The 18,227-nt window shown below is 42.4% G+C and overlaps 1 protein-coding gene across 1 annotated transcript in view; it reads right to left on the reverse strand.

Annotated features, from left to right (window-relative positions):
• Positions 1–17,723, reverse strand: part of MACF1 (microtubule actin crosslinking factor 1) — a 246,318-nt gene extending 228,595 nt beyond the window's left edge. Inside the window, exon 1 of the mRNA XM_055082837.1 lies at positions 16,587–17,723. Within this exon, the coding sequence (XP_054938812.1) occupies positions 16,587–16,695 (109 nt within the window). The 5' untranslated portion in view covers positions 16,696–17,723. The remainder of the gene's footprint in view (positions 1–16,586) is intronic.
• Positions 17,724–18,227: the final 504 nt, after the last annotated feature.

Below are 18,227 nucleotides of genomic sequence, written 5' to 3' on the forward strand. Positions count from 1 at the left end.
TGAAATCTGGATCCTATATCTTCCCTCCTCCTTGAGAATTTAATCCAACCATCATCCCCTAGCTTGTATATCTTTAACTACTCCTCTCCTTTCCCCTCGGCTCCAGAACAGTATGATGACAATGTTCACTGTCTCTACTTCTGCACCTCCTGCTCCACCATGTGACCTGGCTTCCAGCCCCACAAATTCACTGAAACTGCCCTCCCCACAGTCACCTAACTGCCAACCCAGAAGACACTGCTGACCATTCCTTTACCTTTTAAACCCACTCTCCCTCTTGATTCTGAGACTTCATTCTACCCTGGTTTCCCTCCTTCCCCTTCAACTGTTCCCTCTCCTCTGTTCACCCCTTAAATGTTTGTTTACTCATTCTTAGCCCTCTTTCCTTTTTTTTCTGTATTACAGCTTCTTAAGATATCCATGGGCCTAAGGGTCCATAGATGGATTTGCAGGGTTGGGGGGAGTCATAAACCACCTAAAATCGCTTGCAAAATTTTTGGTGTTATGTACCCTATGGGATGGGAAAAAAAAAAAAAAAACCTATAGATTTCAAAAGCAAGTAAATAATACCTGTTCTCTACATTCTCCCATAATGATTTAATCTACTTCCACAGTTTCAACTGTAACCTGTACACTGACAATTCCCAATCCGTATCTTCAGCTCAGGCCTTTATCCTAAACACCACTCTCATATGTCCAATTGACTCCTAAAAATTTCATGCTCATTTCAAGCTCAGCTTGTCTAAAAATGAACTCTTCTTGTCTCCCTCTCTGCTTCTAATAGGTTTCCCTGCTATAATCTATCTGTTACGGCCTGAATGTCTGTGTCCTCCTGAAATTCATATGTTGAAATCTTACCCCCAATGTGATAGAAGTAGGAGTTGAAGCCTTTGGGAGGTGATTAGGTCATGAGGGTGGAGCTCTCATAAATGGAATTAGTGGCCTTACAAAAGGGACCCCAGAGAACTCTCTCATTCCCACTCCACCATGTGAGGGTGCAGCAAGAAGACGGCTAGCTGTCTATGAACCAGGAAGAGGCCCTCACGAGACAGCAAACCTGTAGGTGCCTTGACCATGGACTTCCCCACCTTCAAAGTGTGAGAAATCAGTGTCTGTTGTTTTAGACACCGAGTCTATGGTTTTGTTACAGCAGCCCAAACTGACTAAGACACCACCCTCCTCAGTGCTGCCGGCACCGTGGACAATGCTGCCCACAATGAATCCTTATCCTAATAATATTAACAGATAACATTTATCGAGTCTCTACTTATATGCCATGTACCTTACATATATTGTTTCCAATGCTCAACAACCCTGAGAGGCATTATTTTACTGGAAAGATAAAGCCCACAGAGGCTAAGTAACTTGCCAGAGATCACAAGGTACGTCTGAACCCAGCTCTACTGGATTCTAAAGCCTGATGCCTGCATTCAGGATAACATTTCAACTTTTTAGCTTGGGATCTAAGGCCCCATATGATGTGGCCACTCTTCCCTCTCCACCCTTTCATAAAAACTCTACCTTGCAGCCTTGCCGAATGTACAGTTTTGCCCCAAATGAGGCATGTGCTCTCACACTTCCATGCTTTGCATTTATTGTTCTCTCTGCATGGAAGATAGCTCCCCCATTTCCTTGACTACTCATTCTTCAGCATTCAACTCAGCTATCACCTCCTCCATCCCTTATATACACTAGTTGAGTGATCTCCCTCTTGTGCCTATTTCAAGGTATCACAGTTTGCTTGTCCATCTGTCCTACTCTACTTGCAGCACTTTGAGGATAAGCCTGGGGTCGGAATGAAAGCCTGCATTTGAGGCACACAGTTCTGTGTTCTATTCCAACATAGCCCAACACAGCATCATGAATCATTTAAAAAGCAAAGAGAGAAGAGCCTCTGCTTGTTTCCCTGAGGGCCACAGAAAAATTACAAGTGGTTCAAGAAGCCCAAGAAGGGCTTCCCTGGTGGCACAGTGGTTGAGAGTCCGCCTGCCAATGCAGGGGACACGGGCTCGTGCCCCGGTCCGGGAAGATCCCACATGCCGCGGAGCGGCTGGGCCCGTGAGCCATGGCTGCTGAGCCTGTGCGTCCGGAGCCTGTGCTCCGCAAAGGGAAAGGCCACAACAGTGAGAGGCCCGCGTACCGCAAAAAAAAAAAAAAAAAAAAAAAAAAAGCAGCAGCCCAAGAAGCACCAACCACCTGAAAATCTAAAAATGAGATACCTGGGACTTGCCTGGTGCTCCAGTGGTAAAGAATCCGCCTTACAACGCAGGGGATGTGGGTTCAATCCCTGGTCAGGGAACTAAGATCCCACATGCCGCGGGGCAACTAAGCTTGCACACTGCAACTGCTGAGCTCGCGCGCCTCAACTAGAGCCCACGTGCCGCAAACTACACAGCCCACGCGCCCTGGAGCCTGCACGCCTGAACTAGAGAAGAGAAAAACCCACATGCCACAACTAGAGAGAAGCCCGCTCACCACAACGAAGAGCCCACACGCACAATTAAGACCCAACACAGCCTAAAATAAATAAATAATAAATCTTTTAAATAAATAATGAGATACCTAACCTGACAAAAAGGGAAATAAATATATAGAAAGTTGGAATTGGCCTGTTCCTTGACCACATGAGGTCAATCTAGTGGCAGAGACCAGCATGTAAATAAATAATTAACAATAACACCAAGCAAATAGCACACCAGATACAAGCTGCACAAAATCATGCTGATAGGGCTTCCCTGGTGGCGCAGTGGTTGAGAATCCGCCTGCCGAGGCAGGGGACACGGGTTCGTGCCCCGGTCCGGGAAGATGCCACATGCCGCGGAGCGGCTGGGCCCATGAGCCATGGCCCTGAGTCTGCGCGTCCGGAGCCTGTGCTGTGCTGCGCAACGGGAGAGGCCACAACAGTGAGAGGCCTGCGTACCACAAAAAAAAAAAAAAAAAAAAAAAAATCATGCTGATAAACAAAGCTGATTAATTCTGACAGAGGGATAGGAGAAGAGTTCATGAAAGGTGTGGTATCTGAAGTAAACCTGGGGTGACAAGTATGATTTTGGCAGCCCAAAAAGAGGTTAAGGAATTCCAAAATGAAGAATAAGCACGAGCAGTGACTTGGAGATATGTGAGTACACAGGATACATCGGAAGGAATGGTGTGGCTACACAAAGCATACAGTTAGCCATGTAATGAGAAGGGACGCTAACAAGGTCACCTGAGACCACATCACTCCAGAGAGCAGGAATGAGGAGCATCTACTTAATTCAGTAGATAAAAGGATACCACTGAAATTTTCTGAACCAGAGGGTGTTTTGGAAAGATTAATCTGGCATTGGACGGAAGGCCAGACTGCAGCAGAGATACACTAAGAGGTAGAAGCAATTAGAGGCCTACTGTGTGTGACAGACCAAGAAAGAAATCTAAAAGCATGAATAGGGCAGAGGCAGCCAGATCCCCACTCCAATGTAGAGGAAGAAACAATAGCCCTTAACTACTGACTAGATGTTAAGGAAAGGGAGAGTTCAAGATAATTCTAAAGTTTCCAGTCACAGGGACTTCCCTGGTGGTGCAGTGGTTAAGAATCCGCCTGCCAATGCAAGGGACACGGGTTCGATCCCTGGTCCGGGAAGATCCCACATGCTGCGGAGCAACTAAGCCTGTGAGCCACAACTACTGACCCTGTGTCTAGAGCTGGCAAGCCACAGCTACTGAGCCCACGTGCCACAACTACTGGAGCCCGCGAGCCACAGTTACTGAGCCCACGTGCCACAACTACTGAAGCGCACGCGCCTTACAGCCCGTGCTCCGCAACAAGAGAACCCACCACAACGAGAAGCCCGCGCACCACAACGAAGAGGAGACTCCATTTGCCGCAACTAGAGAAAGCCCGCGCACAGCGACGAAGACCCAGCACAGCCACAAGAAAAAGAAAAACATTTCCAGTCACAGCAACTGGGAGGAATGGTACCTGGAGATAAGGAAAACAGGTGGCACAGATTGGGTGAGGATAGGTTCGGTAAAGTAGAAGAAACATAATGAGATGTCAGCAGGCCCTTCCCGCAGACAGTTGGAACCTTAGGTCTAGAGTTCAGAAGAGCAGGCAGAATTGAGGATACAGATTTGAGGCTGACAGTTGATAGCTGAGGCCATGGCAGGTAGTACAGCCAGCCTATTTCTACAAGTCTTCTTAAATCACCACTTTGCTCGTATTACCCCTCTATTCAAAATCCTTTAGTGGCTCTCAGACGACCAGAGGCTCAAGCCCAAGTCCTTTGTTTCTACTGTCTACTACAACCCTCTGAAATTCAATTCCAGTTTTTATTCACTATGTGTTAGGTGGTTGGAAGAGATAAAGATAAGACATGGACTCTAACCTGAAGAAATTTACAATCTATCTACTCTTCCAAATTTATCTTTAGACTCTCCCCTGCATGACTCAACTGCAACCATTCTGATCTCAGTTTCCAAACATACCTTGCACATTCTTGCCTTTGTTCACCCATTTCTCCCTACTGAAATATCTACCCTCCTCTTCTTGTTTTATCTAACTTAGAGCCTCCTTACAAGGTCCAGCTGAAGTCAACTTCTTCCTTTACATCTTTCTGGCTATCCCAGCCATCTCTGGATGCCTGTGTTTATTCAATTTACTTGGCACCAAACATATAAAATCTATTGCTAGATATCTTTACATGTAAATCCCATTTCTCGATCTGAACTTTAGTTCTTTGAAGTCAAGAACCATGTTTTAAATTTCGTTAAATATCCAACATTTAGGACAATAGTAAGCACTCAGGAATGCTCATTTATTTAACCATATATAGTATGTGAGAGCCCACTGTGTGCCAAGGTTATATCTATATGGATACTTTATGATGGTATTTTCAAAGTCAGACAAAAAAATATTCTCAAATGATAATTAAAAGACTGCTTTTCAGCGTAGAGCAGGGATCTCCATTCAGACGTCCCTTCCACAGTTACAGCTTTTCTAAATTCTTCTTGCCACATCTACACCCAGGAGACTTCACACCACTTAATATGAGCTCAAAGAAAATGGTGTGAAATGGAGATCAAGCAATTAAAATGTTTACCAATAATATACAACGGCACCAGTATTATAAATGATTCCTTTCCTTAGAAGTATATAAGTCAACTTTGGGAGAAAAGAATGACCTCGATATTTATTGTGTTTACTCTGTGTCAGGCACTGTGCAAGGCCTGTCTCATTTAGTATTGATATTTGACTTAATCTTCACAATTCTATCAAGTACACATTATTTATCTTCATTTCATAGTTCAAATTGAGGCTCAGAAATGCTTATTAATAATTTGTCCAATGTCACATGGCTACTAAGTAGTAGAATTGAGATTCAAATCCAAGTCTGTCATGGACTTTTAACCACCACACTCTCCTGCCACTGTGAAATTATCAGAAGGCAACACAATATAGTCCTATATAATGAAGGGAAGAGGAGAGGTGCAAACTATAACTGTAATAGGGATTCATGAAAGGTATCTGTCACCAAGAGTTGGTGAAGACTCAGAATGTCTCAATGAGGATTGAGACGTGGGAATTTAGGGAAGTGATAACTAGGGACTTCAGTGCAAAATTAAAATTTTATGTTATTTCTTAGGAAAATTTGAACTTTGTTACCAATAATTCTTTGCCCTACTGGGAATCAGAGAGTACAAGGCAGAAATTAGATAAAGAAATAAGCCAGGAGTAAGCCTGGTGGCAAAAGAAAGAGCCACAGAGAGAATGAGAGGCTTACAGGGAGAAGGGAAGAGGGAGGAAAAGACAATAGCTTCTAGAGTATTTAATGGAGCATCACATTCAGAAAAAATAAAATACTTCACAAAGAGATACAGGGGTTAACAATCCTCAAAAACATCATCTTAAAGATGAAGAAATCGAAGCCCAGATTTAAGAATTTAGATAAGGTTGCAGAGGGGCAGAATCAGGGCTATAACTTGGATTTCCTAGCCTCTACTCTGTGGCTTACCTTATAGGATACTCATCTCCCCGCTGTGAGCCTGAGTTTCATCTATAAAGTGTGGAGTCTGGACTAGGTCAATGGTTTCCAAATACCAACTGTGAATCAACAATATCAAAATCAGCAGAGGAACTTGCACTGAGCTAAGCTCTTTAATATCATATACTCCTCATAATGACTGTATGAATTAGGGCCTACTTCAATCTCCCTCTCTCCATATATATATATATATATCTCCAGGGGATTAAACAGAGTAGGATGAGCTAGGAGAATGTTGTTTTACCCTGAAAATTTCAATAAAGATTCTAGACTTCCTTATACTTTTCTGTTGATTACAGAAAAAGGGCCCTTTTATCTCTAAGCATTTTCAGATGCAGAAGAGTCTTTCCTCTAGATCTCAAATCTCAATGATACTGGAAAGATAAAAAGCTAGACTCTATGGCAGTCACTGACTAAAACTGCTACTCCTTGTGCCCAAACATTATTATAGTACCAACTCTTTTTCTCAGAAAGCACTTAAAAATTTGGCAGTACTAGTCTAGCAGTCAGGAGACAGGATCGGAACCCTGGCTCTGCTATTCCCCTTCTGAGATTTCTTCTGAGGTCTCCTCTTGATCAAACAACCAGCAATCTCAATTTTAGTGAAAATCTGCCTTTTTGGGTCACAATTTTGTTCTGCTTTAGAGACTAAGAATACAAAACCAAAAGATATTAGTAGTAGTATCCATCCAGTAGTTCCTAAACTTAGATTTCACAAACAAGTAAATATTCCAAAATAAATAAGAAAACCTAATATAAAGTTGTCAACTTTTTATTTTGCTAAGTAAAGATATCTAAAAACAAACTACCATCTGACAACAATTCTTTCATAAAATAATGGACATTTTAACATCAGAAAAGTAGAAAGGGCACTTTCAGAATAAAGGACAGTTCTTTAAATAAGTTTATCTTTATGAAAGGCACACTACATTTTCCTTATCTTTTCCATTTTGCCGGAAATTGATGACGATACCTCCAGCATCAGTCTGTACACCCTCCAGTTTGGAAGCCAAGGAAACCTATGGCCAAAAAAGGCTAGGCCACTTGCTCAAGGTCACAGAACATTATCTAAATGAACTCCTCTCCTTTATCAAGAGAGATCTAAGCCAACAAGACTCTTTTCCTAGCCTCCAACTCTTCTTAAGATCCCCATCCCCAGACCACTTTCAAGCCTTTTTCCCTCCTCACAGCTGACAAGAGAGTAAATGTAAGAGAATTAGCAATCAGCCCCAAAGAGGAAACCTGGGTCATGACTCCACCCTCCCCTCCTCCCACAGTCCTGTCTGCTCAGAGGTGGACTCTGTAACCAACCAACTTCTCCTAAAAATACACCCTGGACTTTCAGAACTATGAAACATAACTTAAAAGTGGTTTCCTGATACAGACAGAAGCATGAGCATGAACTCAGTCTCTATAAAAAAGTCCCACGCCCAAAGCTTAGGCTCTTAACTGCCAGTCACTACAAGCTTAAGAAGTTCCCCAGGAAGTCGGGCACCCCAGCCTCTCCCACTGCACGTTTTAACAAGCCCAAAGGCTGTAATGCCTCCAAGGCTTCAGCGCCCATGCGTTCCTATGAGTCAGTGAGAGTAAGGGCTATCTGGGATCCTCATGCCCAGGCAAGGGAAAAAAACTTCACATACTAACCCATGCAGCACATGCGGCAAACCAGGTGGGTGCTGAACTCGTGCTCATCTTGGTAACTGGGCCACATGTCGCCAGCGTCTGCTGACCCTGCCTAGAAGGAAGGTGTGCCAGAGAACCACCAGCTAGGGGCCTGTGCACGCCCTGCAGCTCCTTAAAGGATTCGAGGTGAACAGAGACAGCAGAACTTCGGAGAAGTGGCTCCACCCACCACTTCCTACTGACCTCCTCCCTCCCCTTGAGGTCAGAGAGGAAGCTCCTCCCTGGGGCACTTCCAAACTAGGTCCAGGTCTTCATGCAAGAGGCATCCTATTCAAAGGCGCCACCGGCTCAGTGTTTTCAGACCAACAGCAGCAGGCGAGGTGGGCGCTTCAGATGCAGAAGTCCAGCCGAGTTAGTGAGTGAGTAAGCTTGCGCAGGCAGAAGCCGGTCTTTGAGGTACCCTCCACTTGCAGAGCAGAAGCTTGTGACCCGGTGAATCTGAGACAGTTGCAGGAGGGCTGGTGAGGTAAAATGGCTTACTGCCGAGACAAGCCCAGTGCATCCACTGCCCAACAACCTGTTGCTGGGGCTGGACTCTTCTCAGGCTGAAGTGTGTGTAAAGTGTTAACCGACTGAGAAAGCCCCACGTCGGGGAGGCTATCACGGGGAAAGCCCACATGCTGTCCGCTGCCAACGGATTTCCTAGATTCCACAGGGAGCTTCATGTCCCGACTTTGAGCTGCCCAAAGAGTCAAAAGTCTTCTCCCCAGTGATTCCACCTCCTTATAGAGTAGCCCAGCCCCAACCAGCCTCTAGGGAGATCTGGCACAGCAGATTTCATCAGTTTCAAAAACACCATTTGCTTGTTTGCTCCATTCTTTCCCCTCATCCAGCCAGGAATGTCATCCCAAAGGCACCTTCCTCTTCCCAGACCCTCCCACTTTGTCTCTGCAGTCAACGCACTTAACTCAGCTGTGCCAGAAATCCATTTATCCTTCAGTGGAAGGCTGCTTGCTTGTTTGTCCAACTTGTTTTCTGAGTCTTGGCTAATTGTACCAGACACTGGAATGCTGAAGAAACACAATGAAGGGCTTTTTCATTCAGATGGCCTGGCCCATCAGTGCTTCTTCATAATTCTGATGCAACCAGGGGATAGAAAAAGCAGAGCCTCTGTTGTTGTCAGGACAGATGCTCCGATCCTGTCCCCACACCACTCAGAAAGGCCCCACTGCAGATAAGGGCCTAATCACTGGCCCTCTGCTTTAGCTCCCTAAATAGAACAACTTCTTCACGCTAATGCTACTTCCAATCCCGTTCCTGAAGACAGGGAGGGAGGGGCAGCACCCAGGAAAGCAGGTTTCCAGAAATTAGCCCAAAAGACTGCAAGTGGGAAAAAAAGTAAACACAAGTTTACCTAGCAGGTCACTCAGTTTAAACAAGCCCTGTGACCTGCCTCAGTTCCCTGACAGTTTCCTTACCCCCTATTAGGCATCTCTCCCACCTACAAACTGGTAATAATCCTGTTACTACTTACTAATAACGGGACTAACAGCTGACTTTATCCCTCCTTGACTAAGCTCCCAGTCACCCCGATAACCTGTGACAACTCTACTCAGTTTGTTCCTCTTATTAGAGTCTTCTTAGTCACTCTTGGAGGAAGGGTCCTTCTAGAATTTACCTTAACCTAGGAAAAGAAATGCATAAGAAATAGGGAAGAGAGAATAAAAGGGAATAAAGATTTCCTGATTCATATTTAGTAACCTTTATCAGATTTAAATTCCTTGAGTGCAGGGAATGTCTTCTTCGTATCCTAGTCTCTAACACATTTAGAAGGCACTCGATAACCCAGGCTAAAATTAATTGAGCACCTACTGTTAGTTCACACGCAATGTGCTAAAAACTTTAAATATCATTTCATTTAATCCCAACAATTCTCTAAAAAAAAGTATTATCATTTCCATTTTAGAGATGAAGTTACTTTTATTTGTTTGGTTGGTTTTTTTTTTTTTTTTTTTTTTGCAGTACGCGGGCCTCTCACTGTTGTGGCCTCTCCCGTTGCGGAGCACAGGCTCCAGACGCACAGGCTCAGCAGCCATGGCTCATGGGCCTAGCCGCTCCGCGGCATGTGGGATCCTCCCGGACTGGGGCACGAACCCGCGTCCCCTGCATCGGCAGGCGGACTCTCAACCACTGCGCCACCAGGGAAGCCCTGAAGTTACTTTTAAAAGGTTAAATAACTAGACCAAGATTACATATCCATCTATCCTGCTCCAAAGCTAGGCCTCCTACTACACCATGCTGTCTTTGAGAGGGACCTAAACCAGAGTAACTAAACTGGGGTAGGGAAGCTGTATATGGAAGGAGGTAGAATGTTCCTGGCAAGTTAAGAAATAAAAACACCTACGGCCAACTGAAGATTTAAGGCATATCCCAAATGAGTATGTAGAGCAACTTCTAGAAATACTAAATAATTTCACAGCCTCCAAAAATCCAAATAATCATTACTGGGTAAGGTTTAAGGAAGGTGAACCAAAGCGTGCTCTTTTTCTCACTCCTCTGGCATCCAGGCAGAACTTTTTTCCCCGGAAGGTACTACAGACTGAGGAAAGCAGGAGAGAGTTTTGGGGACAATGTCAGTCTAGCCACCAGGAGACAGGCCTTTCCTTTAGGATCCTAGGAGATCCTGAGCCTCAAAAGGGAAGCCACTGCTAACAGGAAAGAGAGGACCCGGATGAGGACAGTCAGCTCTTAATTACCCAGAGGAAATCAGCCTGTATAGTGATTATCTGGGCCAGTCCACTTCCTTTTTAGCCCAATGTTCAGCCATTTCATAGTTCACTAGATGTCCAGAGATGTGAGGCAAGAAAAGGTGAATCTGGCTGCTACCTGCAGATTCGTTAAAATGCTGAATGGAAGGAAGAGATTCACGCCAATATTTCCACAAATGGCTAGAAGTTATCTAAGAACTTACAGCTACTGGTTTTCTTACTAGCACAGAAAACTGAAGCTATACATTTATTTCCTAAAACATCAAAATCACCCACTATTGAGGCTAGTAAAGCAGACATAGTCTTTCCTTCTAATGTGTGAGATAATGATTCATAATATATCACTAACTTTTTAAACACTTCCACGTTGGCTTCTACCACATTTTTAAATTCCCAACTGTAAAAATAAACATTTATATTTTGTCCCAGGAGCCCACAGGAAAGTGCAATGTCTTCACTGATATCTTTTGTTTTGTTTGTTTTGCTAAAAAAAAAAAAAGTATAATGATAGCAAACAATTATATAGTCCTTAACCATGTGCAGAGTATATTCTAAGAACTAACTCAAAGCAACCATGCAGTATTATTAACCCTATTTTACAGATGAGGAAACAGAGGCCCAGAGAGATTAATGTCACTCTGCCAGTAAGGGCAGAGCTAGGATGAAAACACAGGCAGTCTGACCCCAGACTCTCAACAAGCTCTCAACCACAATTCCATACTACATCCAAGTGTGGGCCAGATAATCGTACTGCCAAAATTGCAGAAAACTAGAGACTTTAGTCTTTTTTCTTCTCATGCCAATTAGAAATTCGAAGTCCAGAGGAATTAAGTGACCTAACATCACATAGTAGTAAGCAGAAAAGCCAGGACTTAGAATCCAGATCTTCTGACTCGAAGTTCAGTGGTCTTCCTACACACTGAACAATCTAGAAAAAAATAGCTAAGGAAAGAAAAAGAGAAAGACTACATCTTGACTACAACACCTATTGTTTTAGTTATTTGAGCAAAAATATATTAGGTATATGACCATTTGTTTAAATATTTGCATGTCTATTACATGCGTAACAAAATTTAGGTACTACAAATGGAGGATGCACAGCTAAGTCATAAATGGAGGAATTAAAATTCAAAGCAACTGCAAAAATCTACACCAAATCTCATAGGACAAAATTTAACTAGGATGCCTTTAAGTCTTATGCTGAAGTTCAAGAAAACCAAAGGAACAGCAGTCTCTGGAGGGGAGACAACAGTTCATGCACGAGGTCTGACCATTTTATAACTTATCTTAGGTTAATGAGACTCAACAGTGTAATGGAGCTGCTTTAAAAAAAAAAAAAAAAAAGGCATGGTACAATTCTAGATTGTACTCCATATGGTCCAGATCCAGGGATTAGAGCTGGTCCTCCTAGTGGGATGCTGGAAATGGAAAGAACCTTAAGAGATTAGATTGTCCAACTCGTTCATTTTACAGATAAAGAAAACAAGACCTTAGTCTGTCCTTTCACAAACAAAATATGCAAATGTTCTTCTCAAGTATATAAATAAAGCCCTTTTCCTATTTACACTACCTCTACATGGATATTAATAAACTAAAACACAGGGCAACTCTATATTATTCAGTTAGCCTATACTAAGCACTCACCTCAGGCCACACATCAAGCTAAGCCAAGCCCTGTAAATATACACATGAACAGGATGGTTCCTGTTACAGCTTAATCTAATGATATCTTAATTCCTTCATTTATTTGTTCAAGTAACATTCATTGACATCTATTTTGTCAGACACTTGAGAAACTGAGATGAGTAAGAGTTCCTGTTCTTAAAGATCTTAGTCTAATAAAATCTAATTAGTGGAGAAAAAAACAAGCTAAACAAGATGACCACAAAGGTTTGAATAGGAAGTATTAACAGAATGCTACTGGAACACAGAAGAGGAACTTTTATTCCGGTCAAGGAAGCTCTCCAGAAGTGATAACTACTCACCTTGAAGGACAAGCATCAAGTTGTCAGTTAAAAAGAAGACACAGTTATTTCGGGTAGTGATCTACAAGTTTTTAAATGATGCTTGAGTACTGAGTGCTTATAAGGCCAACACAGGATATGAAACTAGTGAAATAGGCCGGTTGGGGGCGGGGGCGGGGGTGGATCATGACGAAAGCTTTAATGGATTTTAAGCAGAAGAGTGACACAGACAGCTCTGTAGTTTAGAAAGATCATTCTGGCTACAGGTAGAAGACAGACTAGGGGCGAGAGGGTGGGGGGAACACAGAGAAGGGGCGAAACAGATTATTTCAACAGTCCTGGAAAAGAAAAATGATGATGCAAGCTAAAACAGTAGGAAGTTTGGGGAACAATGAGATAATACATGTGAATGCAAGTGTGGACAGGGTGTACAGAAAGCTATTTGAAATTCCAAGTATTGATACTAAGTTAGGGCTAAATTCTGTCTTACAGGTATTATGGCTTCAGTACAAACTGTGTCTTCCTGTTCTTGTTTACATCTGCTGAAGAGATGGTGACTTGGGAACACCGTTGTAAAAGCCATGTACTTAATATCATATAACTAGATCTCACCAATGGACTCCTAACACCTAGAAAAAAATAGCGAATGAAAGCTAAGAAATAGTAATCAGAGATTCCTTCCCCACATTCCTGCTGTACTCCCCTCACCTCTCTACACACACACGGCCACCACATTTTCAAAGCAAAAATAATCAATTTAACTGTCCAAAGGGAATACTAGAATGATAAGGAGTTAGGAAATTGTATGTAGTATTAGAAAGGGAAGTGTCTAGGCTGGCAAAGATAGCCTTCAAGTATAAGCAAGCCTGACACCTAGAAGAGGGAGTACAGATCTTCCTTATGATGCAGTTACATTCCGATAAACCCAGCGCAGGTTAAAAATATCCAAAGTCGAAAGTGCATTTAATATATCCAACCTACCAAACATCAACTCTTGGCTTAGCCTACCTTACATGTGCTCAGAACACTTACATTAGGCAAAATCATCTAACACAAAGCCTATTTTATAATAAAGTGCTGGATAACTCTTGCAATTTACTGAATACCATGCTGAAAGTGAAAAACAGAATGGTTGTATGGGTACAGAATGGTTGTATCAGTTGTTTACCCTCGTGACCACATGGCTGAATGGGAGCTGCGGCGGCTGCTACTACCCAGCATCAGGAGAGAGTTATGTACTGCATGTCACTAGCCTGGGAAAAGATGAAAATTCAAAGAATGATCTCCACTGAATGCATATTGCTTTCACACCATTGTTAAAGGCGAAAAATCTAAGTAGAACCAATCTAGTTGGGGACCATCTGTATACTAGATCTTTGCCAGGCAGAACTTGGCTGATGGGCGTAAGTTACAAAGAGGCAACTTTCAGATTAAAAAAGAACTCCTCCATTACCAACATAATGAATAGTCCATCGGTTGTATGTTCTACAGAGGCCTTCAAGCAAAGGAAGAATAACTTCTGACAAGAGTGGTACTAAGTGACAGGTTGCGTTGCTTGATATGTAAGGTCCCTTCCAACTCTAAGAGCAATATAAAATTTGTTATCAACTTTAAGAATGGAAGAAATCGGAAATCTATACAAACACAATGAAGATTTACTAGAACATCGTATCTTAGAACCGTAGCACTAAAAGGAACCTAGCAGTTTTCAACTCTGACAGAACACTTTTTTAAACAAATCTTACATGGAACTCAACAACATATAATTTCAGTATTAAACAGCATAAATCAATTCTATACATTCAAATTTATGTTACTTATTTTAAAGCCAAATGACATAACCAATCAGGTAATTTTGATTGAAATTAGAGATTACTTAATTACAGTTATATCAGTTGCAGCATCTTATTTCTGTACTGTGCTTTACTGCAGGGAACCATTTTTTAAAAAACTGTTTTGTACAAATAGAAACAAATAGTAACAGTTTCATAGTTTGCCTGTAACCTCAGGATATTATTCAAATAAATTAATACAAGAGCATGAAGGAATTGCAGAAATATTTGTTTCAAAGTTAAATACCTTCAATATCTAAAAACTATGTACATCCTATAATATGTAAATATGACTAGAAGAGTGGAACAAGAAGCACAAAACCTTGTAGTACACACTAAGCCAATATTACAATGTTATCACTTAACGATGTGTTACCCACTCACTACTAAGGACTGAACACCTGAGACTTGCCTAGAATTTATTAGGCACAGGACCTATGTTCTGCAATAGTGTACACACCTCCTATTAGGGGAGGAAGAAGAAAAAAAAAAAAGACCAGACTAGAAGACACAATCTTCACCTTTTTTAATCAAGTATACATTTATAAGCGTTGTAAATATATACAGAGAGATGGTGGAGGAACTTTATTCTGGTGATGTCCAACTGGCAGGTAGTACAGTAGAGTATACACGTCATTTAAAAACACATTTTAACAGATAAAATACATCTTAAAATTGAAATTAAAATAAAATGGGTACAGAAGCTCTTACGTACTCCTGTAAAAGTTTTAGAATCCATACTCTCCAATTGAAAAAACCACTTCTCTAGTTTTACAGATAAACTGAACATAGCACATTCCCAATATAACTATTAGGTACTAGAATCAATGTTGTTTCATAAAAATAAAAAGCTTTTACAATCTATTTTTCTTCTGTTTATTTCAATGTATTTACAGCTGTTTATGAAATTAATATTTCTAAAACAAACAAGAAAGCACTTCAAAGATAGGACTACAACTTCTAAGTTCAATAGCAAATCCTATACTGAGGATAAACTTCTTAAAATATTAATCAACTAGTAGTTTAGAAACGCCATTACCATAATGCACAGGAAAATGAAAGCAGCAACCTTTGCCTAAATAATATTTACTTTCTCATTATATATGACATAGTATATACAGCCAAATAACTCATGCCTGTCTACTCCTTTCCTTATAAGCTCAAATACAGGCTTACATTTCAGGAAAGCCACTTTGGGCTACCTTTTAAAACACACCACTACACAAGCAAACATATTTCTAAATGTCTGTCTGCTTTTGCTGATACAGACACACATTGGGATCTGAGTATTCAGTCATAAGTTTTTCTGGGACTTACTTGGAAAGACACTGGGGAATGACTGAATCTAATTCTAATTCTGTCAAGCATTCATGAACTTCTAATAAGAAACTAAGTAATGTCATCAAATCTCCATCCTAATTGTAAGATACAAGTAACAAGTGTCTCAATAGGTTGGCTTGAAGGCAGAAAGCAGGTCACAAAGACAGTACTAAAGGCACTGAGATCCAAGGGTGTACTCCAGCAAAAGCTGGACTTTATTATTCCTCAACTATGGATATTTAGAATCAGCTAAACACGGGGCTGACCCCAGCACTGGGCGTTTAGATGCCAAAGGAATATAATGTAACAAATAGTAAGGGGTGGGGGGGTCTGCTACCACTTAGAAAAAAATTTTAATATCAGGATCCAAATATTCGCCTGGGGGAAAGAACAGTTAACTTCCTTGCATTGAACAGGATGCAGGATGGCTTGGATACACAGACAGCAAACTGTGTAGCTGCCTGAGGGGAAAAGAACAGTTTCAACCCTATCAAAGAGAACAGAGGCACCCCCGTGTTCGCAGATGCACCTCAGCAAGGACACCCTGTGACCCTTTCCTCTCACTGACCTTTCCTCCTCTGCCTTTTCTCACCCAAATATACACCAAATCTAGAAACTTCTCTAACCCCACAAGTTCTCCCACATTTACACCTGAAGGAGGGTGATAGAGTTACTGTATGCTTTTGGTTTTTTTTTTTTAAAAAAAAGATCAAAAACCACTTTGAGACTGAGAAAGAATGGAAGGGCTTGATTCTCTGAGGAAGGACAAAAGTCAGCACAACTGCCACTTCCCTCAGCCTCCAGCCCAGACATCATCTCATCCAACCAGCACCCTCCAGTCAGACGAACCTCACAAAACAGGAAAGGGTCCAGGTCCCAAACTGGTCCCAGGACAGTCTGGTTTCCTCAGTAGATCCCACCCGCACTCAGGTCTGACAGCACCCAGCCCAGAGGCTGTACTGGCCCTTTAAGGAAGGCAACTGGGAAGGCCTCCGTCATCTACCCCACCCTCGAAAGCCCCACAGCAGATTTCAAGAAGCACTGGGCACCCATTACCTGCTCTGCCTCTGGCACATCTCTTCCAGTATAGAACACCGGCAATTCCAAGAATGTGTGTCAAAATAAAGATGGTTGGTGGCAAATAAGACGAATCTAAGAGAGGCATTTCCAGGCCCGTCCTTTCTCCTCCCCTGAATTAGCCACAAGCCCACACAGCTCAGCGCAGCCTCTAAATGCCTTTCTCCTGAGGTTACTGCTGTCCTGTACTATCAGCACAGAGGCAGAGGCCCGCAGCTCAGTGTTGTCAGACACTTCCTGGTGGCTTCTCCTCCATCTCGCCTCTGTGTTACAGCAGGCAGTAGTAGATGGGGACTAAAACTCTACAGTGTGTCTCAGACAAAGCCCAGGAAACAACTGGCCAGAGGGGGAGGGGAAAGGGAAGGAGGAACCAGGAGAGCAAAAAGGGGCGTCTAAGCTACTGCTGAGCTGACTCAAACTCTATGTTTGGCATCCTCTGTTCAGCTTAAACAAACAAGCCTCAGACCCTTCTACAAGAAGGGAGGCTGTCAGAGGACGCCACACTCTTAACTTTCCACTCCCAGCCTGGCTGGGATGGAGCCAGAAGAAGAAAGTTGCAGAAACACTAGGGAACCGCTTGCAGGGAGGAGGCGAAGTAGGCAAGGATGTGTAAGTGTCCACAAGTTCCCTGGCCTAGTCGCAGGGCAACCCTTCCACACCCACAACCCGGGAGGAGGTGGTAAGGGACCCGAACATCACCACAGAGAGGATCACGTGCAGAACAAGCTCCACAGAAAAGAATGCCTTCAACAAAACTAAAGCCTGCTTGCAAACGAAAACTTGATATGGACATTGTAGCAGCAACTGGAAACACTTTAACACTTACACACCCAGTAGAATGAATAAAACTAAGAGTCCTGGCAAGATATAAAGCAACTGGAATTCTCATACACTGCTGGTGGGGGGGTGAAATTGGCAACTCTAGAAATTACTCTAGAAAACAGTCATACACATACCAGGATGACCAAGCAGTATCACTCCTAGATACTGACCCAAGAAAAATGAAAACGTGTCCACACAAAAACCTGTACGTAAATGTTTATAGCAGCTTCATTCAGAATAACTAAAACTGAAAATAACCCAAATGTCCATCAACTGGTGAGCTAATAAAAACTGTGGTGCATCCATACAATGGACTACAACACAGCAATAAAAAAAGGAACATACTCCTGATACATACAACAGCATGGATGAATCTCAAAAGCATTATGCTACATGAAAGAAGCCAAACACAAAAGGCTACGTACTGTGTGATGCCATTTATATGACATTCTAGAAAAGCAAAACTACGGGGACAGAAATCAGATAAGTGGTTGCCAGGGGCTCAGGGTGAGGGACGGGAACAGACTACCACGGAACACAAGAAAACTTTATGGGGTAATGGAAATGTTCTATTTGCTGACTCTGATGATAGTTCCACGACTGTATACATTTGTCAAAACTCACAACACTGCAGACTGAAATGGGTGGATTTTATAGTATATAAATTATATTTCAATAAACCTAAGAAACACATTTAAAGACCAGAAAGAACTTTGTACAACCTAAGCTGAATATGCAAAGTTCTTGCAGTACCACTGCCGCTCTTCTCATCTACTTTTCTACGAAGAGATACTTTAT

This window comes from Physeter macrocephalus, chromosome 3 (assembly GCF_002837175.3).
Source record: "Physeter macrocephalus isolate SW-GA chromosome 3, ASM283717v5, whole genome shotgun sequence".
Taxonomy (NCBI): Eukaryota; Metazoa; Chordata; class Mammalia; order Artiodactyla; family Physeteridae; genus Physeter; species Physeter macrocephalus.